This window comes from Corythoichthys intestinalis, chromosome 16 (genome assembly GCF_030265065.1).
Source record: "Corythoichthys intestinalis isolate RoL2023-P3 chromosome 16, ASM3026506v1, whole genome shotgun sequence".
Classification (NCBI taxonomy): Eukaryota; Metazoa; Chordata; class Actinopteri; order Syngnathiformes; family Syngnathidae; genus Corythoichthys; species Corythoichthys intestinalis.
The window spans coordinates 31,240,456-31,266,666 of NC_080410.1; the positions used below are offsets into that span (position 1 = coordinate 31,240,456).

The 26,211-nt window shown below is 40.2% G+C and overlaps 2 protein-coding genes across 3 annotated transcripts in view; one reads left to right on the top strand and one right to left on the bottom strand.

Annotated features, from left to right (window-relative positions):
- LOC130931827 (properdin-like) overlaps window positions 1-12,907 on the top strand; it is a 32,815-nt gene extending 19,908 nt beyond the window's left edge. The window contains exons 10-12 of one of the 2 annotated variants that reach the window (XM_057860938.1): window positions 7,459-7,662; window positions 12,564-12,675; window positions 12,748-12,907. In XM_057860938.1, the coding sequence (XP_057716921.1) occupies window positions 7,459-7,662; window positions 12,564-12,675; window positions 12,748-12,874 (443 nt within the window). In that variant the 3' untranslated portion in view covers window positions 12,875-12,907. The remainder of the gene's footprint in view (window positions 1-7,458; window positions 7,663-12,563; window positions 12,676-12,747) is intronic. The other variant, XM_057860939.1, reaches the window with a different exon arrangement.
- A 3,012-nt stretch (window positions 12,908-15,919) lies between these two features.
- Window positions 15,920-26,211, bottom strand: part of wnk4b (WNK lysine deficient protein kinase 4b) — a 38,274-nt gene continuing 27,982 nt past the window's right edge. Inside the window, exons 19-24 of the mRNA XM_057860929.1 lie at window positions 25,108-25,169; window positions 24,982-25,030; window positions 19,997-20,321; window positions 19,778-19,935; window positions 16,986-17,053; window positions 15,920-16,916 (exon numbers count right to left, since the gene is read on the bottom strand). Of these exons, the coding sequence (XP_057716912.1) occupies window positions 16,881-16,916; window positions 16,986-17,053; window positions 19,778-19,935; window positions 19,997-20,321; window positions 24,982-25,030; window positions 25,108-25,169 (698 nt within the window). The 3' untranslated portion in view covers window positions 15,920-16,880. The remainder of the gene's footprint in view (window positions 16,917-16,985; window positions 17,054-19,777; window positions 19,936-19,996; window positions 20,322-24,981; window positions 25,031-25,107; window positions 25,170-26,211) is intronic.

A 26,211-nucleotide genomic window follows, 5' to 3' on the forward strand; every position in this document is an offset into this window, starting at 1 on the left:
GGATTTATTGTCATAATAAACAAATACAGTACTTATGTACTGTATGTTAAATGTATATATTCGTCCGAGTTTTATTCATTTTTTTCTTAATGCATTGCCAAAATGTATATGATCGGGAAAAATTATGGGGAATGATTGGAATTGAATCGGGAGCAAAAAAAAAAGCAATCGGATCGGGAAATATCGGGATCGGCAGATACTCAAACTAAAACGATCGGGATCGGATCGGGACCGTCATTTTGTTGGATGAGATTGATAATAAAATAAAACTCCAGTGACGGACAACAATAAAGTGCAGTAATTCAATTACTGTATTTCCTGGTGTTTTTAACACAAGAGGTAAGTAATTTAAGTGCAAACTTTCAACGTAAACATCTTACAAACAAAAAATATTAATTATATGCAGCAGCTCTAGAAAAAAAATAATAAACCTGCTAGTGTTATCATAAATAAATAATAAATTATGCTTACGACTGGTATAATTGGGGGAATAAAAACATGGCATTTTAGACAGACAGGTCAGTAATCATTACTTTAACCTAATACACAGCAAAGTCATTCATTTATGCCTGTGCTTCCTCATTTTTTATTCCTCATTCTGTCCATATCTTTTTTGAAGGGCAGATTTTTCTTGAGGAAGATCAACTAATCTACATGTTCATGTTTAAGTACACTGCGTTTCGAGGAAACTATATGCCGTCCTTTCCACCATTGTAGTGGGTTATTTTTCAGGGTTAAAAACTCATGATCTCTGTACCGCTCCACACTTCACACAATCTCTGTCCCATGTGAACAGATCTGGCTGCCTTCATCACTTGAAAGTCCGACTTTTGTTTTCCTGGGTGCGTTGAAAATCAATCGCTGCACGTCGTTTGCGTTGGTGATCACACTGTCCATTGTTTTAGTTAGCATGTTGCTTCGTTGCCGCTAGTAGTTTCGTTTTGGGCTGTGAAGAAAATGCTACGGAGCGTGCGTTACAGTGGTTTCGTTAGCCCTCGCGTTGTTATGAGACGCACGTGATGATCGGGTAATGACGGCGACTAGAAGCAGTTCTGCCAAAATGCATGGGAAGTTGAGGCAACCACGACTGTGAGTAGTGCTTGTCCATTTTATATCATGCGTGTGGTCTCGAGCTAAGTGCGCTGTGTGGTGAATGACACAAGCGCAGCATGTGAAGTAAAAGCTAAATTATTAGCATATTAAGCAATGCATTGAACTAGGCATTAGAAGCCGATTCTTGTGCTCGTGATAGCCGAATTCTATCTCTATTATCGATTCATTGAATATTTAATGGCTAATTACTGTCAAATGGTAACTTTACTATCGATACATCTGTATCTCTCACCTGTAAAACCGGATATCCAGTCGTATCGGTTTATCGTTCTCAAGCTTAATATCGACCATAAAAAATTTCCGTACAAATAAAGCCTACTGGCAAATATTGTATTGTTTTCCAAAGAATCGTATCATAATGAAATTGGTGTGACTGCAAAAAAAAAAAAATCAAGAAAATCACAAGCAAGATAGCTCGATTCATCCATCCATCCATATATTTTTGTATATAAGATTATTTATATAAATCAATATGCTGAAATTTTACAGTTTCCTATATTGATTTCAACATGTCAGGTTTCACCTCTGAGCTAATGGAGAGGCACTGTATAATCCCTAAAATCCCTAGCTCCATCTAGTGTTCAAGATAAGAAGTGCAACAGAATGTTGGCTAAACTGAAGCTAATTGTGTGGATCATATTCAACAATACTTTCTAGAGTTGTCCCATAATGACTTTTTAAACGATAATCGATATCCCGATGTTGTCCAACTCCAAAAATCAGATACCGGTACTGATATACAGTGAGGAGCAGAAGTATTTGCACCCCTTGTGATTTTGCAAGTTCACCCACTTAGAAAAATAGGTAGAGATCTGAAATTTCAATCATAGATGCATTTCCACTCATAGGCTACGTTCATACTACAGGTCTTAATGCACGAATCCGATTTTTTTGTCATATCCGTTTTTTTGGCGTGCCCGTTCAGACTGCCTTTATCCATTGAGACCGTTCAAGTATTACGCATGCGCACTAATTCGCGGTCCGACACGCGCTGAGCAAGACGACCCGCATGCGCAGAAGCATCAAAACAAATGACACACGTCATCCGTCATTCCAGGGATATCATATTTTGCTTTTCAAAAGGAGGACACAAATAACAGACATAAATAATCCCCGTTTAGGCTTATATTCAAAGTTTATATGGATTGATAGCATGCACGCACGGTCCGTGCACGTCACACACACATACGGGCAGTTTGCCCCGACCTCGGCCGTGTAGGCGATGTTGAAATATTGCTCACTTGGAGCAGAGAGAAAACTGAGCATTCTCAGGCTTATCATCAACCCATTTTTATTTTTTATGACTGTTGTCAAGCTCAGCCCTTCCCCAAAAGCCATGTTCACTGCAAGCTGGGCGCTAATAACGCACAGCGGCACCGCTATGGTAAGCGTCTCTCTCGCTATTTGATGACGTAATTGCTGCATGAAATCCGATTTGGGAGAGTGGACAGTACAGTCTGGAAAAATGTGGCCCAGATCGGATTTGAACCACATACGAAAGTGACCCAGATCGGATTTGAAATGGTCCAGTTCTATGCGACTTGTAACGTTCAGACCGTCAAGTTAATGCCTGACTCGAGTCGGAAAAACGCAAAAAAATCGGATTCGTGCATTAAGACCTGTAGTATGAACGTAGCCATAGAGACATAAGCTAAAAAAATGATCCGGAACTCACATTGTATGATTTTCCGATAATTTATTTGTAATTTACTGGGGTTCATAAGTATTTTTACTCCTGAGAAAATCAGTGCTAATATTTAGTGTAGAAGCCTTTGTTTGCAATTAAAGAGGTCAGACAATTTCTGTAGTTCTTCGCCAAGTTCTTTACATATGGAAACAGGGATTTGGTCCATTCCTCCACACAAATCTTCTCTACATCTGTCAGGTTTTTGGGGGCTGTTGTTGAAAAACACGAAGTTTCAGCTCCATCCAAAGATTTTCTATTGGATTGAGGTCTAGAGACTGGCTAGGCCACTCCAGAACCTTGACATGCTTTATACGCAGCTTGGCTGTGTGCTTCAGATCATTGTCATGATGGAAGATCCAGCCACGACTCATCTTCAAGTCTGACTGGGGGAAGGAGGTTGTGGCTCAAAATCTGACGATACATTTCACCATTCATCCTCTGCTTTATACAGTACTCATCCATCTTTTTCCTCCACACACGGCGAGTAAAGTTTGCACCAAAAAGTTCAATTTTGGTCTCATCGGACCACATGACTTTCTTCCATGAACCCTCTGAATCATTCAGATGGTCCCTGGCAAACTTCAGACGGGCCTTCACATGAGCAATGTATGATTTTAAACCATTGCACCCTAGTGTTCGACAGAGTGGCCTTTGAAACTGTGCAGCTAGCTCACTTCAGGTCGTTGACCATCTCCTACCGTGTAGTTCTAGGCTGAGCCCACCCTTTCTCATGATGAGTGACGTCCCACGAGGGGGAGATTCTACATGGAGCCCCAGTCTGAGGTAGATTATCAGTCATGTTTAGCCTTTTCCATTTTCTAACAATACCTGCAACTGTTGATTTATTCTCTCCAAGCTGTTTTCCAATTGTCCCATAGCCTTTCTAGCTTTGTGGAGATCAACATTTTTTTTCTCTTGTCTTTCGAAAGCTCTCTGGTCTTGCCCATGGTAGCAGTTGGATTATGACTGACTGTGGGGTGCACAGGTGACAATAATGAGCACAAGCGGGTGGATACTCATGGGGTAAAGGTGGCCGTTTTTTAAGGTAGACTGTAGAGCAGGGCGGTAAACCAAAAATTTACCGTCACCGAAATTCTTTACGATGACCGACGTAATTTTGACCATGTCGGTAAATTCGGTAATTTAATAAAACAAGAAAATATAGTCTTTTTATCCCGCTTTGACGCTGTGTTGTTCGGCTATGTTCATTCCCCTTTAAGAAAGCAGACAGTGTGCTTACGTATGGAGTCACGTGGTTTTCAGGAAGCCAATCAAACAGAAGCCCGGTAGGCTAACGCCAACAGCTAACGCTACAAGTAAACGGGATGGAGTCGGGCTTAAATTAGCTTTGCCAAACTTTCACCCGACATAAAGTAAACTCTTGGCGGGCTCCAGACGGGCTTTCACCCGCTCTCCTCCCTGGTTCTCACGATATCAGGAGAGGATGCTTTCTTCTGGTAGCCAAGCCACAGGCTAACGCTAGCGGCTAACAACGGCTACAAATGAACGTGAAAGAGTCGGACAGCGGCTCTTACCTTGTCGAAACGGCTGAAATTAATGAGTGGACTGGGCACAGCTATTTTTCTGTACGTGTTTGCTTTATTCTGCTATCATAAAACCTTAAATGTTTCATTGGCATCAGAGCAATACAGCTTTAATCTGGTTGTGTCTGTGTGGGGGTGCATGTATTAAAAAATGTTTCGGAAAAATAAATAAATATATAAACTGAAACCTTGACATAAACACTTGTGTTGAATATTTATGTCACAGCAGCCATTACCAATAAGTTGTCTGAAGTGTACTGTTAAAGCTGCAAGTCATTTGTGTTAGAATGACATGTTTGCACAGTCGTCATATTGATTTTTATAATGTACATTTTTCAAGTCATACAAGCTGTTATAAATGTTCACACTAGAATTCTTATTGTTTACAAGATTTTTTTTTAATACTTAATGTTTAGACTGCATGTGCAATTGTTAAATTGAAAACTGGTTTAATAAATTTAACGAGAAATGGTTAATTTGTATTCCATGCATTGATTCAAATTTTCAAATTGTATAACAGTCTGCTTGGGCGAATTTATCGTCATTTATCGTTATCGAGGTAAATCTGCTCAATTTATCGCGATACGTACTTAAGGCCATATCGCCCAGCCTGACTGACAACTCTTTGAGTGTCATAAATAATTATTGCTGATTCTCAAGGGTACAAATACTTATTAACCCCAGCAGATTACAAATTAATTAGGGCTGTCAAATGATTAAATTTTTTAATCGAGTTAATCACAGCTTAAAAACTAATTAATCGTAATCAATCGCAATTAATCGCAATTCAAACCATCTCTAAAATATGCCATATTTTTCTGTAAATTATTGTTGGAATGGAAAGATAAGACAGAGATATACATTCAACATACTGTACATAAGTACTGTATTTGTTTATATAAATCTACAAGATGGCATTAACATTAACATTCTTTCTGTGAAAGGGATCCACGGATAGAAAGACTTGTAATTCTTAAAAGATAAATGTGAGTACAAGTTATAGTAATTTTGATAGTTTGTATATTGTGACTAAATATTGCCATCTAGTGTATTTGTTGAGCTAAACTTAATGTTTGAATAGAGTATTATTTTGCATAGCTATTTTGATTGGGAATGCCAGATCTCTTTGCATTGAGCGCTTTTCTTTTTGTGAACATTATTTTATTTTTGAGAGATAGGAATATAATTTTTGTTGTGCTTTCACTAAATGATACTGTAGCGACTTAAATGTTCTTAACTGCCCAAATGCATGATGGGAATTTGAGCAACCATGAGTCACAGTGGTTGCTGCAAATGGGATATCTTCTCTGCGTTGAGTACAATACATGGTGTTAAGAAAAAGATCATCTCCAGTTATTCTTCCTCATGTCGCATGCCACAATAGTTATAACAGTTGTGGAAGAGATGCCACCGCTTATTCCATTAAATAGCGCGGCTCAAATAAATGCCTGCATCACCAATTCGCCCTTCTTGGTAATTGCCAGCGATTCATTTTAGCTCGTTGTCTCCAGTTGGCTCGGTTCGTCCGATTTCCTCCTGAGGAGGACGGTGGCGTGCATATAAACACCGGGAGGTGTTGGATGGCTTTTTGTGGGTACTTTTATTAACAAAACAAAAGTATGTGGGGGACGCAGCACTTGAGCCTGCGGTAACTGCGCACTTTCTCTATTCTCTTGCTCCCTCTCTCGCTCGACCACTTTCTTCCTCACTACTCAATCAATGACAATGCCGGTCACATTGAAAATAACAGCGGCCCCCTTGGCGGGTGCCGGTAACACCTGCTTACACTCCACTTGCTTGTCTTTGCCCTTAGCTCTCAATATACTGTACTTCAAACGGCGCCATTGTAGTCTGTTCGCGGCAATGCTTGAGTGGGTCGTTCCGCGCATGCATTAATTGCGTTAAATATTTTAACGTGATTAATTTTAAAAATTAATTACTGCCCGTTAACGCGTTAATTTTGACAGCCCTAAAACAAATTATTGAAAAATCTTAGAATGAGAGTTCTGGAAAGTTTTTTTAGATTGTTTCTGGAAGGAAAAATGCATCTATGATTGAAATTTCAGACCTCTACCTATTTTCTAAGTAGGTAAACTTGCAAAATCACATCCAGAGTAGTTTTGGCTTAAAGTAGGGCTATCAAATTTATTGCGTTAACGGCAGTAATTCATTTGTTTTAATTAATCACGTTAAATAATTAACACATGCGCTGCACGACCCACTCACGCATTGTCGCGTTCAATCTATAAAGACGCCGTTTTACCTATAGATAGCGCTAAAAGCTAGCGTATAATGAGTAGAGAGAATTTTGACAGCCTTTGGAGCCATTTTTATGTGGATAAAGCCTTACAATACCTCTCTCAGCAGTTAAAAATAATGTGGGAGGCAATGAGGGGAAGAAAGGTAGTAGTTGATCATTTTCTTAACACCATATGTTCTTTCCCAACGCAGAGAAGATATATCAATTGATGCCCCTACGCACAGTCATGGTTGCACTTCCTATCATGCATTTGGGCAGAAGTTAAATGGCTGCAGTATCATTTACTGAAAGCTCAACAAATATACTAGATGGCAATATTTAGTCACAATATACAAAGTCACATTTATCCTTTAAGAATTACAAGTCTTTCTATCCGTGGATCCCTCTCACAGAAAGAATGTTCATAATGTAAATGCCATCTTGAGTATTTATTGTCATAATAAACAGTGCTTATGTACTGTATGTTGAATGTATATATTCGTCCGAGTTTTATTCATTTTTTCTTAATGCATTTCCAAAATGTATATGATCGGGAAAAATTATCGGGAATGATTGGAATTGAATCGGGAGCAAAAAAAAAAAGCAATCGGATCGGGAAATATTGGGATCGGCAGATACTCAAACTAAAACGATCGGGATTGGATCGGGAGCAAGATGCCTGTGATTGAGGCCTGCTTAAATCATTTTTTCCTGTCAATTTTTTTTAAATTGAATGGTATCAAAACATTTTCCTTCCAAAACAGAGCGCTATTTCGAATGGAGAGTGCAGGAAATGCATTGAGGTCGAATGATTTTGATCATTTTCAGTTTGAGCGATCTTTCAGAAATGTCCAGCGTGTCTGAATGTCCGACAGTTGACGGCGTGTGGTCCGAGTGGTCGCCGTGGCAAAAATGCACATATCCGTTCGGAGGGCGAGACATCCGCTGCAAGCAGATCGGCGGCGGTCAAAGTCGAGAGCGCCGATGTTTGCATCGAGCGCATGGAGGCGCCATCTGTGGCGGTGACGACGTGAGCCTCAGCCAGTACCGGGGATGCTACGATGTCAACTCCTGTTACAGTGGGCAAACACACATGCATGAACACACCCACACCAGCATACAGACTAGGGCTACCGCCAATCCATGATCATATCTAATCTGACAGTTGATCCATTGTTGTGAGATATTGATGACCTCAAAATTGTCTACAAATGATTTTGGTTTTTTCAATTTGAACTAGGGGTGTCGAACGATTAAAATTTTTAATCGAGTTAATTACAGCTTAAAAATTAATTGTAATTAATCGCAATTAATCGCAATTCAAACCATCTATAAAATATGCCATATTTTTCTGTAAATTATTGTTGGAATGGAAAGATGAGACACAAGATGGATATATACATTCAACATACGGTACATACAGTGGGGAGAACAAGTATTTGATACACTGCCAATGGGTTCTCCCTTTGGCAGTGTATCAAATACTTGTTCTCCCCACTGTAAGTAATGTATTTGTTTATTAGTACTGTATTTGTTTATTATAACAATAAATCAACAAGATGGCATTACCATTATTAACATTCTGTTAAAGCGATCCAAGACTTTAGTTGACTGTAGTTCTTAAAAGATAAATGTTAGTACAAGTTATAGAATTTTTTTTATTAAAACCCCTCTTAATGTTTTCGTTTCAATAAAATTTGTAAAAATTTTCAATCAAAATAATAAACTGGTAGCCCGCCATTGTTGATGCCAATAATTACTTACACAATGCTCATGGGTGCTGAAGCCTATAAAATCAGTCACACCCAAGCGCCAGAAGAGGGTGACAAAACTCCGAAAAACACAAGTACACATTTCACTGTGCTGTCATTTTAATGTTTGAGCGGGGCATGTGCGTTAATTGTGTCAAATATTTTAACGTGATTAATTAAGAAAATTAATTACTTTAATTAATTAATTAATTTTGACAGCCCTAATTTGAACATAACAACCATGGCATGATAGCTGTATAAAAGGGTTAAAGTGCCAATGACAGCAAAAAGCATGCTTAGTTCATTTGAACGCGGTATTTTATGCTCCTGAATCAAATGGACCACTTCAATGGGTGTGGAAGAGATCGATACATTTATTCAATTTTTCTAATCCCGCTCCATGAAAATGAGTGTCTTCCTGGATTTACGAAGAATGCGTCTTCATTATACAGCTAATACTACAGTATGCAGAACGACTGCAGATTCAGCTCATTTTGCGGATTATTTCGTATATTGTTCGCATCACGCCAGCCCATTGTGCTGCAGCATTTTGTTGCTGCACCAGGGGGAAGCGTGTGAGCCTTTTTGAGTTTCAAAAAGTTCCCTTCACCCAGGATAATGGCCAAAACAAGTCCGAAAACTGTGGGGCCATCGTGAGGTGAGAAGCTACGTGTTTTATTCATTATGTCAAATACTGGGATCATGGCACACATTTTGATAAGGAGGTGGCTTGCATTTTGTGGGTGAACTGAAAATACTCCCTGTCCACTTGAAGGCCACACGACCGACGACCGGTGGCTTGTCCCACACCATGGTCGCCGGCCGATAAAGGCGTGCCCGCCGAGAATGCACTTTTCTCGGCTTGGCCAAGAGCAGCACCGTGCACCGACGTTGGCAGGTTTATCCACCGAGAATGGGCTATTTTTGGCGTTCATTCCCTTCGACGAGCACTGCCATGGCAGCAGCAAAACGACGCTCTTTCCTCCGTCTCTGAAGCCAAGGCAGGGAAATGACAAAAGCCAGATGAACTCCGGTGGCATAAAATACCGTTCGGTAGAGGAAGAAGTTGTCAGTTTTGACCATTATGCAGTAATTTTGCCCTGTCTGAATAAATGTGTTTTGAATATTTCATATTCCATTTAGCACAAGAGTGTTATTTGTCATGACCATACCATTTATTTAGCAATTGGGCGAAAATACTTAGATAAAAAGAATATCCTGTAAAAATATTGAAGTAGAGAGATTGAAAAATTCATGACATTTTGCTCTTCTCTGTCGTATTCTCTTCCTTCTGAATCTTCCCCCCTCAATGGGCTGAATTCTAAATCAGATGAAATGGTGACCCTGCCGACATCATCATCTGCCGGGGACACTAAAGTGCTTTGATGACAGGCAGGTCTAAACAGCAGATTAAAAGACTAATTTGTCGCCATCTGACTTTGCCAAATTGTTGTATGTTGTCGAATCGTCTCAAAATATGACATAATAATGCTATTTAAGATTTGTTTATGCTGTCCACAGGCACTTTAAAACAATAGTAAATATTTAATAAATACAGATAAAATATAGTATTTTATTTATGTTTAGTTTTTTTTCTTCCAAATTATAACAACAAACAGTAGTTTAAAGCAAGTAAAAAAATTAAAATACTTTTAAAAAAATGTTTTTATTTTTATTATGAAAGTAACAAACAAATTATATTTTGGTATTGTGTTTTACGTGAACAGACTTATTTAGCAATAAAATATTGGAAATTACACTAACTGCAGTAACAAAAAAAAAAAACTTAAAATTTCAATAACTCAGCGTGTCCTTTGTAAGCTTAATATGGGACGTGTACTTTTGTTCCTGAATACCGGATGACTCCGTTTTTCAAGGAACGGTTGGCAAGTTTAGTCAGCACAGACATTAAAGGCTCAAGTAACATTGCATATTCTCTCTTGCCAAGATAAGAAAACAAATCTTACTATGTGTGTTTCAAAACAAGCAAGCCTGGAGATGACACTGGCTAGTGTGGTGGTGGGGGGGCACAGCACGTCACATGAGTGACACAACCAGATACTGCTATGATGCATGCTAACTCAACATAAAAATGTTACATATTGTGAACATGTAAAGGAAACTATTTTTCGACTCTACTACTCGTTCTTGTCTTGCAAGTCGAAAACTGGCATTCGTCTCGTTATGTTTTAATCTCCCAAGACACATTTATAGCTCACTATCATCTCGTCAAAATTGTTCGTCGACAAAATATTTTCGTTATCGTTGACGAAAACAACACTGCTTTCAAACATGGAAATTTACAAACATCTGCTTTTGCTTTGGAAAGAAATTATACGGTGGGTTCCGTAATTATATACAGTGCCTTGCAAAAGTATTCGGCCCCCTTGAATCTTGCAACCTTTCGCCACATTTCAGGCTTCAAACATAAAGATATTAAATTTGATTTTTTTGTCAAGAATCAACAACAAGTGGGACACAATCCTGAAGTGGAACAACATTTATTGGATAATTTAAACTTTTTTAACAAATAAAAAACTGAAAAGTGGGACGTGCAATATTATTCGCCCCTTTACTTTCAGTGCAGCAAACTCACTCCAGAAGTTCAGTGAAGATCTCTGAATGATCCAATGTTGTCCTAAATGACCGATGATAAATAGAATCTACCTGTGTGTAATCAAGTCTCTGTATAAATGCACCTGCTCTGTGATAGTCTCAGGGTTCTGTTTAAAGTGCAGAGAGCATTATGAAAACCAAGGAACACACCAGGCAGGTCCGAGATACTGTTGTGGAGAAGTTTAAAGGGGGATTTGGATACAAAAAGATTTCCCAAGCTTTAAACATCTCAAGGAGCACTGTGCAAGCCATCATATTGAAATGGAAGGAGCATCAGACCACAGCAAATCTACCAAAACCCGGCCGTCCTTCCAAACTTTCTTCTCAAACAAGGAGAAAACTGATCAGAGATGTAGCCAAGAGGCCCATGATCACTCTGGATGAACTGCAGAGATCTACAGCTGAGGTGGGAGAGTCTGTCCATAGGACAACAATCAGTCGTACACTGCACAAATCTGGCCTTTATGGAAGAGTGGCAAGAAAAAAGCCATTTCTCAAAGATATTTATAAAAAGTCTTGTTTAAAGTTTGCCACAAGTCACCTGGGAGACACACCAAACATGTGGAAGACGGTGCGCTGGTCAGATGAAACCAAAATTGAACTTTTTGGCCACAATGCAAAACGATATGTTTGGCGTAAAAGCAACACAGCTCATCACCCTGAACACACCATCCCCACTGTCAAACATGGTGGTGGCAGCATCATGGTTTGGGCCTGCTTTTCTTCAGCAGGGACAGGGAAGATGGTTAAAATTGACGGGAAAATGGATGCAGCCAAATACAGGAACATTCTGGAAGAAAACCTGTTGGTATCTGCACAAGACCTGAGACTGGGACGGAGATTTATCTTCCAACAGGACAATGATCCAAAACATAAAGCCAAATCTACAATGGAATGGTTCAAAAATAAACGTATCCAGGTGTTAGAATGGCCAAGTCCAGACCTGAATCCAATCGAGAATCTGTGGAAAGAGCTGAAGACTGCTGTTCACAAACACTCTCCATCCAACCTCACTGAGCTCGAGCTGTTTTGCAAGGAAGAATGGGCAAGAATGTCAGTCTCTCGATGTGCAAAACTGATAGAAACATACCCCAAGCGACTTGCAGCTGTAATTGGAGCAAAAGGTGGCGCTACAAAGTATTAACGCAAGGGGGCCGAATAATATTGCACGCCCCACTTTTCAGTTTTTGATTTGTTAAAAAAGTTTAAATTATCCAATAAATGTTGTTCCACTTCACGATTGTGTCCCACTTGTTGTTGATTCTTGACAAAAAATTAAAATTTTATATCTTTATGTTTGAAGCCTGAAATGTGGCAAGAGGTTGCAAGGTTCAAGGGGGCTGAATACTTTTGCAAGGCACTGTAGTATTGAAATTTGTTCAACTTTCCTCAGTGCGCCATTTTTTTCTTCCAATGCAGGTTTCCAGTAAAATTAAAAAAAGAGTATGTATTTACAGTATTTACATACAGTAAAAAAAAAAGTGATTTAAACATGTACTGACTACTTGACTCATCACTAGTCCCCCATAAAATAATGCTTTGTTGCAGCCCTAATACAAATCCAGCGCATGTGAGGACAGTATCTCATCCACTGTTTTTTGTGTGTGCGTCAGTCAAGGGCAACTGGACAGACTGGGAGCCGTGGTCTCTGTGCAAGAAGGCGTGCGGAGGAGATTCTGTGAGCATCCGCCGAAGAAAATGTTCGCCTGATTACAGTGAATATCGGTATGTCGCATCCTCGCGCACATTATTGCCTGACACATACAGTAAGTCACTTGATGTGTATATGCGTGTCAGCCCCACCATCGGCCGTCTGGGAAAGCCGGCCTTCTTTTACGGGGACCCACTGTTGGACTGCGGGGTTGAGCCGGGTGGCGGAATCAAGGAGACTCAGCCTTGCGTTAATGTACCTGCGTGCGACTAACACGCCTGTTTTGAATAAAATGAGAGCATCACAGCTGTGGAAAATATTTATTTCTAAGTATTACCTATAGGGGTGGGAACCTCTGGGTCCTTCACAATACGATACGATACAAAGCTAACGATAATGAGTTCACGATATGGCGACAACAAATATCGGTACATGTGTCAGGAAATCGTTCTAAGTATTCTACAAAACAACTACCGTAATTTTCGCACTATAAGCCGCTACTTTTTCCCCTTCATTTTAAATCATGCGTCTTATAGTCCAGTGCAGCTTATTTGTTGACTTATTTGGGTCTATACGTAACACTTTTTTGACAGCAGATGGGCATTAATGACATCATGAATTATGTCCAGTGTTGTTAATTTTACTTTAAAAAAGTAATTAATTACAGTTACAAATTACTTCTCCCAAAAAGTAATTGCGTTAGTAACTCAGTTACCTGAATTCAAGAGTAATTAGTTACTTGGCAAAGTAACTAGTGATAATTTTCATGTTTTTTTTTTTCTCCAAAAAAAAAAAAAAAAAAGTCACACAAAGTGAAGTTTAAAGGGTTTTTGGGACAATTGGCCCTAGCCCAATTCTTTACCCTCCACTTAACTAGACACAAGGGTATTGCGATAACTAGATAGTAACCTTTGCTATGTGTGGAAGTCATTTAAAGTTGTGAATCAACCGTTAAAGTTGTTAAAATTGCTCCCGCTATTGCATTAGTTCCCTTCTGTCTACTTCCAACATGTGTAAGTTTTAAAACTGTTTCATCATTTAAAGATAGATTTAAGTCAAGATTTTGCCAATTTAGGACCATTTTAGATAAAAAAATAAATAAATAATAAAAAAAGATTCGCTAGGAAGGATCTCTACAACAGAGCCTTCCTGAGAGGTCTACTGCTTTAAGATGGCGGCTGTTTACTAACGCATGTAGTCCTTAAAACATGTTGCCAATGGAGCCGTGTCTATCATTTGCATCTAGTTCTATAATATGTGATATCTACCATATCTATCATGTGGGCGTAGTTTGTAGGCTACAATCAGGTATTATTGGAGCCAACTAGCATCGCGTTTGCAATGGCGTTTTCCCCACTCCTGCTCTGCTCTCTCGTCTCCGTGAGTCCGTCTGACTTTTTTTATTCAACCAACTTAGTAACGCATAGTAACGCACGCCTTTCCCGCCTCAGTAACGGTAACGGCGTTGCCAAGATGAGAAAAGTAATTAATTAGATTACTCACGACTGAAAAAAATAACGCAATTATATTGTAACGCCGTTAATAACAACACTGAATTTATTTCCAGCTCGGATCTTTACATTCATTCAAAAGTGAGATACAGTGGTACACAGGGCTGTCAACAAACTTGCAGTGGCCAGGGGACAAGGGACCATTATAATGCCCCCCCACACAAACCCTGCCACCGGCTTGTCACGACAACATATGCAGTACTTTTAATGCTTTGCAAGCAATGACAGTGTAAAATTTCAAATTATTTGAGATGGACAGTGAAATTTAACAGACCGTAATGTGATATAATATAAACAAACAATTAGCATCGATCGTCCCATGTAGGCTACAATGCAATACAACTGAGAGTGCTATGCCTGCATGCTAAGCAACAAAACAGTATAACTAAATATCCTGTGCCTGCCCCCTCCACATCCCTGGGGTTATCAAGCCCTCAAACAGTGATACGCTTAGATTTTTTGACAGCAAAGTCATTTACAGTGGGGCAAATAAGTATTTAGTCAACCACTAATTGTGCAAGTTCTCCTACTTGAAAATATTAGAGAGGCTTGTAACTGTCAACATGGGTAAACCTCAACCATGAGACAGAATGTGAAAAAAAAAAACAACAGAAAATCACATTGTTTGATTTTTAAAGAATTTATTTGCAAATCATGGTGGAAAATAAGTATTTGGTCGATACCAAAAGTTCATCTCAATACTTTGTTATGTACCCTTTGTTGGCAATAACAGAGGCCAAACGTTTTCTGTAACTCTTCACAAGCTTTTCACACACTGTTGTTGGTATTTTGGCCCATTCCTCCATGCAGATCTCCTCTAGAGCAGTGATGTTTTGGGGCTGTCGTTGGGCAACACGGACTTTCAACTCTCTCCTCACCCCATGGCGTCAAAATGATAACAAGAACGAGGAGCAAAAACCCCAGAACCACAAGGGGGGACCAAGTGAATGACCTACAGAGAGCTGGGACCGCAGTAACAAAGGCTACTATCAGTAACACAATGCGCCGCCAGAGACTCAAATCCTGCACTGCCAGACGTGTCCCCCTGCTGAAGAAAGTACACGTCCAGGCCTGTCTGCGGTTTGCTAGAGAGCATTTGGATGATCCAGAAGAGGACTGGGAGAATGTGTTGTGGTCAGATGAAACCAAAATAGAACTTTTGGTAGAAACACAGGTTCTCTTGTTTGGAGGAAAAAGAATACTGAATTGCACCATACCCACTGTGAAGCATGGGGGTGGAAACATCATGCTTTGGGGCTGTTTTCCTGCAAAGGGACCAGGACGACTGATTTGTGTAAAGGAAAAAATGAATAGGGCCATATATCGAGAGATTTTGAGTGAAAATCTCCTTCCATCAGCAAGGGCATTGAAGATGAGACGTGGCTGGATCTTTCAGCATGACAATGATCCCAAACACAAAGCCAGGGCAACAAAGGAGTGGCTTCGTAAGAAGCATTTCAAGGTCCTGGAGTGGCCTAGCCAGTCTCCAGATATCAACCCCATAGAAAATCTGTGGAGGGAGTTGAAAGTCCCAAAACATCACTGGAGATCTGCATGGAAGAATGGGCCAAAATACCAGCAACAGTGTGTGAAAAGCTTGTGAAGAGTTACAGAAACGTTTGGCCTCCGTTATTGCCAACAAAGGGTACATAACAAAGTATTGAGATGAACTTTTGATATTGACCAAATACTTATTTTCCACCATGATTTGCAAAAATATTGTTTAAAAATCAAACAATATGATTTTTTTTTTCCACATTCTGTCTCGTGGTTGAGGTTTACCCACGTTGACAATTACAGGCCTCTCTAATATTTTCAAGTGGGAGAACTTGCACAATTATCAAAATGACTGTCATTGTGTTGTACATGAGTAAATAAGGAAGTGTTGAACATTTCAGAGCTGCATGTTTTATTTGACAATCCACTGCAATCCTTTTACATATACAACAATACTTAGTACATCATGAGATAATACACTTACTAATGGCGTTATGCAATTTGTGTCCAAAGCAGAATTGCCGGTAGCCATGGTTGTTGTTAAGACGGTGCGCTCTCGTAAGAGGAACCGGAAATGCAGAGGAAACTACGGCGGCTTTGATAAACAAAAATGGTGTGGTTTCTCGTGAGAGGAAGTGGAAATGCAGAGTAAACTACGGCAGCTTGGATAAACCAAAATGGTGCGGTTTTGAAAAGCGAACGTACCGATTTTAACATCGTTTTAACCAGAAAAGACGGTTTCGGTTCAAAATCGATTAATCAAGCTTATCGATTTGTACCTCGTTGGGTGACACTGACCAATCCATTTTGACTGGGAGGGATGACAGTGATTCAGTCAAGTTGGATTGGAAGCCTATTGCTGTCAATGGCAGCGAAGTATGACCACTCAATGCTAGCCATCCTAGTTGAAATGAATTTGATGTCTTTAACTGAGGGTCGCTCACAGCAGCTAACAGGTAATGTTATCGGAGCAATGTCTGTTGAGTTAAATCAACTTAATTAGCTTAAGTTGAAAGGACAACACAACATTGCAGCGTTCGGCCACGTTCGCCGCTGGAATTTAATAAATTCCGCCCATCGTGTCGTTCTCAGATGACGCAGGTGTTATAGGCAAGAAGCCGTAGCACTGTTTGCATGGCTAGCTTCATTAGGGAGGTTAGCATCCGTAGCGCGTCTTGGCGCATTCTCTCAGTTAGCAAGCACAACCTTTCGCTTTAAACAGCTACGAGCGCTCTTCCACAGGAAGAAACTGAAGAACATATTAGCCATCATCACGTTTCTTCTTCAACACTCAGGTTGGTGTCGGGCTGTAAGGTCAAAGGAAAAGTCAAAAACAGCAACGTATGTATATGAGAAAAATTTTGCTGGTGGCTTACCACATACGTGTGTCCTGGCACGAACGACACTCTGCCGGCCCTCTCCAGAGAGCGCCTTCTCAGGATACCTGACACAAATTTGACCATAATAGATCTGTGTTCCTCAAAATTTTAAAATACAGTAGCCCCTTTCACACATATCCCGGTAAATTCCCGTGTAAGAGGACGCGGGATTTACTCGCGTCATTGCTTTCACGCATAAAGTGATATCCCGAAAATGACGCTAGTTGGACACTTTCACTGACTTGTCCCGTGTAGCCCACTTGGCCCTCTCTGTGCAATTATATAACACGGACATTACGTCATTTTTGGTTGGCATCGGCTGTCACATTCTGTTGGTCAGATCATGTTTTGTTACGGGAGCGTTCCCGACGTCGTAACTGCAGCCAATTCAAGCTCATAAAGACTGTATTTAAGCCCAGGCAATCCAAGAGACGGGTGCCGAGATAATAACTTGCTAGGCGCCATTCGACACCTTGTACTCTCGAATTTCGTGCATTTGTTAGCTTGTTTGTCGACCACCCTTGTTTTGAAATTTCCAACATAGTGCTGGTATTTGAGTACCGTATTGGCCCGATTATAAGACGGTCCTGATTATAAGACGACGCCATCTTTTTCAAGACTCAAGTTTGAAAAAAAGACTTTTTGAACACCTAATTCATTTTTATACAGAAAATTACAGTACATCTGAAACAAATGATTATAACAATATATTTGAGAGAAAAAGCATGTGATTTTGCCTCATTAAAATGTTAACATCTGAACATTTAAATATGTAAACTAAAGAGCAATCACATTGGTAAATGAATGGCTTCTGGTTTTTGAAATGTAAATAAACCAATCGATTGTGATCAAACAACAAAATTGCAACATTAACCATCAAAGTGAAGTCTAACTATAACTGTAGTCTTGAAACAAACCTGAATAAGGAAAAACATTGCAATAAAATAATGCAAACTGGTTAAAGTAAAAAGAGTAGCTGAGATCTGTCATGACAGAACATCGCTTCAATGATATCTGGCGCCATCTAGCGTCGTGAATGGGTATAATGTCTAGACCGTGAATATACAGTTGTGTTCAAAAGTTTACATACACTTGTGAAGAACATAATGTCATGGCTCTCTTGAGTTTCCAGTTATTTCTACAACTCTGATTTTTCTCCGATAGAGTCATTGGAACAGATACTTCTTTGTCACAAAAAACATTCATGCAGTTTGGTTCTTTTATGACTTTATTATGGGTTAACAGAAAAAGTGATCAAATCTGCTGGGTCAAAAATATACATACATGGATCTGAAAAAGCGAATCATTGACTTGAACAAGTCAGGAAAGTTACTTGGAGCCATTTCAAAGCAGCTGCAGGTCCCAAGAGCAACAGTGCAAACAATTGTTTGTAAGTATAAAGTGCATGGCACTGTTTTGTCTCTGCCACGATCAGGAAGAAAACGCAAGCTATCACCTGCTGCTGAGAGAAAATTGGTCAGGAGGGTCAAGATTCAACCAAGAATCACCAAAAAGCAGATCTGCCAAGAATTAGAAGCTGCTGGAACACAGGTGTCAGTGTCCACAGTCAAGCGTGTTTTGCATCTCCATGGACTGAGAGGCTGCCGTGCAAGAAGGAAGCCCTTGCTCCAAAAGGGGCACCTTAAGGCTCGACTGAAGTTTGCTGCTGATCACATGGACAAAGATAAGACCTCCTGGAGGAAGGTTCTGTGGTCAGACGAAACAAAAATCGAGCTGTTTGGCCACAATGCCCAGCAATGTTTGGAGGAGAAAAGGTGAGGCCTTTAACCCCAAGTACACCATGCCTACCGTCAAGCACGGTGGTGGTAGTATTATGCTGTGGGGCTGTTTTGCTGCCAATGGAACTGGTGCTTTACAGAGAGTAAATGGGATAATGAAGAAGGAGGATTACCTTCAAATTCTTCAAGATAACCTAACGTCATCAGCCTGAAGATTGGGTCTTGGGCGCAGTTGGGTGTTCCAACAGGACAATGACCCCAAACACACATCAAAAGTGGTAATGAAATGGCTAAATCAGGCTAGAATTAAGGTTTTCGAAGTCCTGACTTTTACCCCATTGAGAACTTGTGGACAATACTGAAGAAAGAAGTCCATGTCAGAAAGCCATCAAATTTAACTGAACTGCACCAATTCTGTCAAGAGGAGTGGTCAAAGATTCAACCAGAAGCTTGTGGATGGCTACCAAAAGCGCCTAATTGAAGTGAAAATGGCCAAGGGACACGTTACCAAATATTAGCACTGCTGTATGTATATTTTTGACCCAGCAGATTTGATCACTTTTTTCTGTTCACCCATAATAAAGTCATAAAAGAACCAAACTTCATGAATGTTTTTTGTGACAAAGAAGTATCTGTTCCAATCACTCTATCAGAGAAAAATCTGAGTTGTAGAAATAACTGGAAACTCAAGAGAGCCATGACATTATGTTCTTCACAAGTGTATGTAAACTTTTCACCACAACTGTAAGACGACCCCCTCTTTTTCAGTGTTATTTCAATGCAAAAAACACCTCTTATATTCGGGCCAATACGGTATTTAGTGTAGGTTTTCGGGCTGTGGAGCGAATTAATGGAATTATAATGTAGTCCTTTGGGAAAATCCTGCTCGACATACGACCATTTCGACTTACAAAAAAGGTCCTGGAGCGAATTAACTTCGTATGTAGAGGTACCACTGTAGTCCATACAATTGTACTCAAATACTGTCTAACAGTAACCCAAATCTACTTAAATACATAATAAGGAGAATTTTACAGTGAAATATCTCACCTGCGGGGGGCAACACATCTGGCCTGTGTAGCCTGCGTTGATTTAACATGGCAGCCGGAGCGACAGCGCCAAGGGGCGGAGCTTTCCCTATCCTCTGACACAGCTCGTCCATCTCTCGCTTCTGATTGGCCTGCAGGCGGCGCACCTCCAGCATGTGTCTGGGACAGGTAAGGGGCAGAATTACGAGAGCTCTGTTTCCACGTGAGCTGTCCGGCTCACCTTTCCCGAATTTCCTTGAGCTCGTCCCACGTGTCGTCGTCATTATCGGAATCGTCGGACGTGACGTACGAGCGGCTCCGCAATTGATTGGGGGACGGCCCCTCCAACGTGGCGCCCGCCAGTTTACGACCACTTCTCCTCTTCCTGCCCTCCGACCCTTCTCCCGTGTCGCTATAGCAACTGCTCTCCGATTGGCTCTCTTCCTCAGAGACGCTTTCAGAGCTCTCCGATCGGCTCATTTGAGACGGGGGTGGCGAGCGTGCCATCTGGGGTTCCGAGTTGCTCACGTGGAAGCGACCCACGTTACGGGTAGGCGGAGTCATCGCTGAAATATTAGAGATCAATTCATGAGATCATTTATAAAATATGCAATTTTTTTCCGTCCTGTTTTTCTGGGTGCCACACAGCTAACACGTTTTGACTAACTGAGGAACGTTCCAATAAAAAATTATGTGACATTGTGAGACTTTCCATACCAGCCCCCTCAAATTTCACGGTTGCACCAAAAGCACTAGTTTTATGACCACAAAAATAAGCTACATTCATCTGGAATGGCAAAAATATACAAAATTTTAAAATGTGTGTAGTCCAAAAGTTATTGATTTTCAACTCGCCCAACTCACCCAAAAAATCTCTATGGGTGTGCATTGTTTTATTTATTAAATTTTTTTTTTAAAACAAAAACTTCCCATAAATCCCCAGAAGAACCTACAAAAAACACTGAGCTGTTCCAACTTCCAACTGTTTTGCTTGCTTCTCTCTCATTTGGCATAATTCCACCCAAAGAAATGCACTGTATCCTTTCACTCCTTAGTCAACATTTAATCTCATTTTCTCCCATTCATATTGAACTTCAACACAAAAACAAATCTTTAAAATTATTACTCATTGGCTCCCATATACTCTTGGCCCCACATAAATAATCTCTATTGCCAGCCATTCTAGGTTCACTTCCTACCTGTCTGATCGCACACAGATTCGGCCCCCACAAATCCAAATCCCTCCATGTCTCCGCTGGCGTGCCCCAGGGTTCCGTCCTGGGGCTTCATTATTTGCATTCTCCCCCTCCGTTCCATCTTCCGCAAACACAACATTCACTTCCACTGCTACATGGATGACACACAGCTCTACATTTCCTCAAAACCAACCTCTTCCCTTCCACTCTCCTCCCTCACCCTCTGTTTAGAAGACATTAACGCTTGGTTCTCCTTTAACTTCCTCCTCCTCAATAGCTCAAAATCAGAAGTCCTCTTGTAGGCAATGCCATACTCTCTAATGGCAGTAACCTCTCTATTACCATTAACAATGTACTGATCTCTCCCTCTCCTCAGGTTTTGCGTTTGGGTGTCATCCTCGACAGCACGCTCTTCTTCCGCTCCCATATCGACGACATCACCAGATCAGCCTACTTCCACCTTCGCAATATTTTTCGCCTCCTTCCTTCTCTCACCCACCATTCCTCTTCCACTCTTGTCTGTAGTCTAGTCACTTCCCGGCTCGAATACTGTAACTCACTGCTCTTCGGAGTGCCAAATAAGTCCCTCCAGAAACTGCAACTCCTCCAAAACTCAACAGCACGCCTCATCATTCGGTCCCCCACTACACACCACATCACCCCCATCGTCCGTCAACTTCACTGGCTCCCAGTCAAACAAAGAATCAACTGCAAGATCCTTGCCATTACCTTCAAAGCACTCCATGGCCTGGCCCCTCCCTACCTATGCAATCTCCTCTGTATAAACCATCACTTTGCTCCTCCTCTATCCTCCACCTTTCGGTCCCCCGTGTCCGTCTCGCCACCTTCGGTTCCAGAGCTTTTAGTCACTGAGCCGCCCAGCTTTGGAACTCCCTACTCCTCGATCTTCGCAATACAGTCCCTGACAAAAGTCTTGTCGCTTATCCATTTTGTAGAAACAATTGCTAATAACCTGGCTTTTAATTTTTCAATTGGTTTCAGAAATGGCTCATATGAAAGCTAAGACCCTCCCAAATGATGTTGAATGTACAAAAATATATTTGTTTCACTGAAAAAAGATTTATCATTTAAAGAAGACATAAAGGTCACATTTTGGTAAGACAAAAGTTTTGTCGCCTACAGAAAGTAGTATGAAAATTTGACAAAAAATGTTCTTCAAATACAAAAACACGTTACATAACATAAGCAAATTAAGTAGTGGTGCTGTGAGATCCAAATTTAATATTTTGTATGACTTCCATGGGCTTCGGCAAGGTTTCATACAATTTATTGATAAAGTCATCAGGAACATCAAATAAAGCAGTCTTGCATGCCTCCCAGAGTTCATCAACATTCTTGGGTTTCGTCTTCTATGTTTCCTGTTTCATCCTACCCCAGACATGCTCAATGATGTTCATGTCTGGTGACTGGGCTGACCAGTGCTGGACGATCTTGATCTTCTTTGCCTTGAGGAACTGCGATGGAGCACCATCCTGCTGCAGAATTTGTCCCTTTTTATGGTTAGGAATGTAAGAGGCAGCTAAGATTTGTTGATATTTCAGACTATTTATCTCTCAGGGTGCAGACAATTAAATAACCATGTGGCATTTGCCAAGGCCCACAGCCTGTCAAAAGGATGGACGCTGGAAAAGTGGCAACGTGGATTTTTCAGATGAATCTTCAACTGAATTACACCACAGTCGCCACAAATACTGTAAGACACCTACTGGAGCCCACATGGATCTGAGATTCACTCAGAAAAAAGTTAAGTTTGGTAGTTACATCATTACCAAAATCATGGTCTGGGGTTACATCCAGTATGGGGGTGTGCGAGAGATCTGCAGGATGGAAGGCAACATAAATAATCTGAATTATCAACAAATTTTAGCTGCCTCTTACATTCCTAACCATAAAAAGGCACAAATTCTGCAGCAGGATGGTGCTCCATCGCATATTTCAATCTCTACCTCAAAGTTCCTCAAGGCAAAGAAGATCAAGATCATCCAGGACTGGCCAGCCCAGTCACCAGACATGAACATCATTGAGCATGTCTGGGGTAGGATGAAAGAGGAAGCATGGAAGACGAAACCTAAGAATGTTGATGAACTCTGGGAGGCATGCAAGACTGCTTTCTTTGATGTTCCTGATGACTTAATCAATAAATTGTATGAATCCTTGCCGAAGCCCATGGAAGACATACAAAATATTCAATTTGGACCACTACTTAATTCGCTTATGATATGTAACATATTTTTGTATTTGAAGTACATTTTTTGTACAATTTTCACACTATTTTCTGTTGGCAACAAAACTTTTGTCTTGCCAAAATCTTACCTTAATGTCTTCATTAAAAGATAAATCTTTTTTTCAGTGAAACAAATATATTTTTGTACATTCAACATCATTTGGGAGAGTCTTAGCTTTCTTATGAGCCATTTCTGAAACCAATTGTATAATTAAAAAGTCAGGTTATTAGCAATTGTTTCTACAAAATGGATAAGCGACAGGACTTTTGTCAGGGACCGTATATCTACCCTCTCACTTTTCAAATCCAAACTCAAAACACACCTGTTTACTCTTTCTTACTTACCATGAGCCTTATCTCGGTTTTATCTTGACCTCTTAAATTTTTATTTACTTTTATCCTGTCTGTAATCTAATTTTATGATTGTTTTGTTATTGTTGTTGAGCTATTGTGTTCCCATCTTTCTTGTGAAGCGTCTTTGTGTGTCTTGAAAAGTGCTCGAGAAATAAAATGTATTATTATTATTAGGGTTGTTCCGATCATGTTTTTTTGCTCCCGATCCGATCCCGATCGTTTTAGTTTGAGTATCTGCCGATCCCGATATTTCCCGATCCGATTGCTTTTTTTTTTTTTGCTCCCGATTCAATTCCAATCATTCCTGATAATTTTTCCCGATCATATACATTTTGGCAATGCATTAAGAAAAAAAATGAATAAAACTCGGACGAATATATACATTCAACATACAGTACATAAGTACTGTATTTGTTTATTATACCAATAAATCCTCAAGATGGCATTTACATTATTAACATTCTTTCTGTGAGAGGGATCCACGGATAGAAAGACTTGTAATTCTTAAAGGATCAAGGTGACTTTGTATATTGTGACTAAATATTGCCATCTCGTGTATTTGTTGGGCTTTCAGTAAATGATACTGTAGCCATTTAACTTCTGCCCAAATGCATGATGGGAAGTGCAACCATGACTGTGCATCGTGGTACCAATTGATACATCTTCTCTGAGTTGGGAAATAACATAGGGTGTTCAGAAAAATATCAACTATTACCTTTCTTCCCCACATTGATTCCCACGATTATTCTAATCGTTGGGAGAGGGATTGTAAGGCTTTAGCCATTTAAAAATAGGCTCCAAAGGCTGCCAAAATTCACTCTACTCATTTTACGCTGCCTTTTAGCTCTATATACTGTATGGGTAAAACGCCGCCATTATAGATTGAACGCGACAATGCGTGAGTGGCTCGTGCAGCGCATGCGTCAATTGCGTTAAATATTGTAACGTGATAAATGTAAAAATATTAATTCTCGCCGTTCACGCGATAAATTTGATAACCCTACCTTAAGCTTAAACTAAAGACTCTGGAAGAGTGTAACACATTATGTCTTAACGTTAAATACAATTAGAAAACGATTTAATTAAAAAATATATATATATATTAAAAAAAGGCATGTCGATATTTTTTTGCCGATTCCGATACTTTGAAAATGACGTGATCGGGCCCGATCGGGACATCTCTAATTATTATTATTATGTTTGACCAAAGACTTTCTGGAAATGACCCGGAAGAAACAGAAAGAGACTCGGGATTGTCGAAAAATCAACAGGAAGTGACCCGTAAATGCCCCAAATTGAACAAAAAGTGACCTACGGGAGTTTACCGATCAACATAAAAGCATTTTCACGCAATTTCTCCAGAAATGCCTTTTCTAGTGAACAAACGAATGAATCACATGTGAAAAATCCAGTGTGCGTATGTGTTGTTACCTTCACGTGTGGCCGGCGGTCCGTGTGATGTCCTGACGCTGGGCTGCCCCTGTGCCAGAACAAGGTCAAGCGTGACTCACGGGTGCCATGTTAACATGAGCATTCGCATCTGCATGAGCACTTTACTTGCGTTTGTTGAGGAGGCGGGGCCGGCAATGAGGGGGACGTCAGTGGCCGTGGGGGAGAATCTGCGTACGTGTAAAAGCAAACGACCTTATTGGCTAGGATATGATGTCATAGGATGTGATGTCATAGGACAGAGGTGTCCAAACTTCTTTCTTGGAGGGCCACTTTCTAAAAAATCGAAAGATGTAAAGGCCAACTTGAAATCACTCCACTTTCATTTGTTAAACAGATGATCAAAATCGGGTAAAAATGATCAAGTTTGTTCAAATGTAGCTTTTCTAAAACGCATTAATTGATTGCCATTGACGGTGATAGGGGTCCCCGCTACCAGCACCCCAGTCAAATTGGACATTGAAACGTGATTACTACATTCTAGCCTTTCTAGTTGAAATGGATTTTATGTCTTCAGTGATCCCTTGCTACTTCGCGCTTCAAACTTCACGCCTTCAGTCCATCAAAAAAAAAATTTTCATTTAAAAAAAAATTAATAAATAAACACAGATGAGTTGTCCCGATCAGATCAGGTAATCTCACTCTACCTCCTGCTGCTTTTCTTGGCCAGGCAGTGCACTAGAGTTGCTTATTAAAGTTAATGATGATTGACAGACGTTAAGGTTTGATTTTGCCAGAGATGCTTGGAAGCCGAATCTTCAAAGTGCCGCATGCGTCAATCATCGTTTAACTTGTTAAACAGTTTCTGTGGCAACTCCATGTGTGTACGTGAGCAGTTTGAGTGGATTTGCGTGGAATCACTCAATGAAGCATTTAATAAAGACAAGCATTTTTCCACTTTGTTCTTTTTTTTGAGGTAATTTGGCGGGACCGTAACATGTTCAAAACATATCATAATTATTACATTTGAAGTGGTTAAAAATTATACAGTGGTACCTCTACATACAAAGTTAATTCGTTCCAGAACCTTGTTTGTAAGTCAAAACGGTCATATGTCGAGCAGGATTTTCCCATAACAATACATTATAATTCCATTAATTGGTTCCACAGCCCGAAAATCTACACTAAATCCTTAATAAATGCTGCTGGTACTATTGCAAATACAAATTACAGAGAGCAAAACAAATAAATTATGAATAAAAATAGGAATAA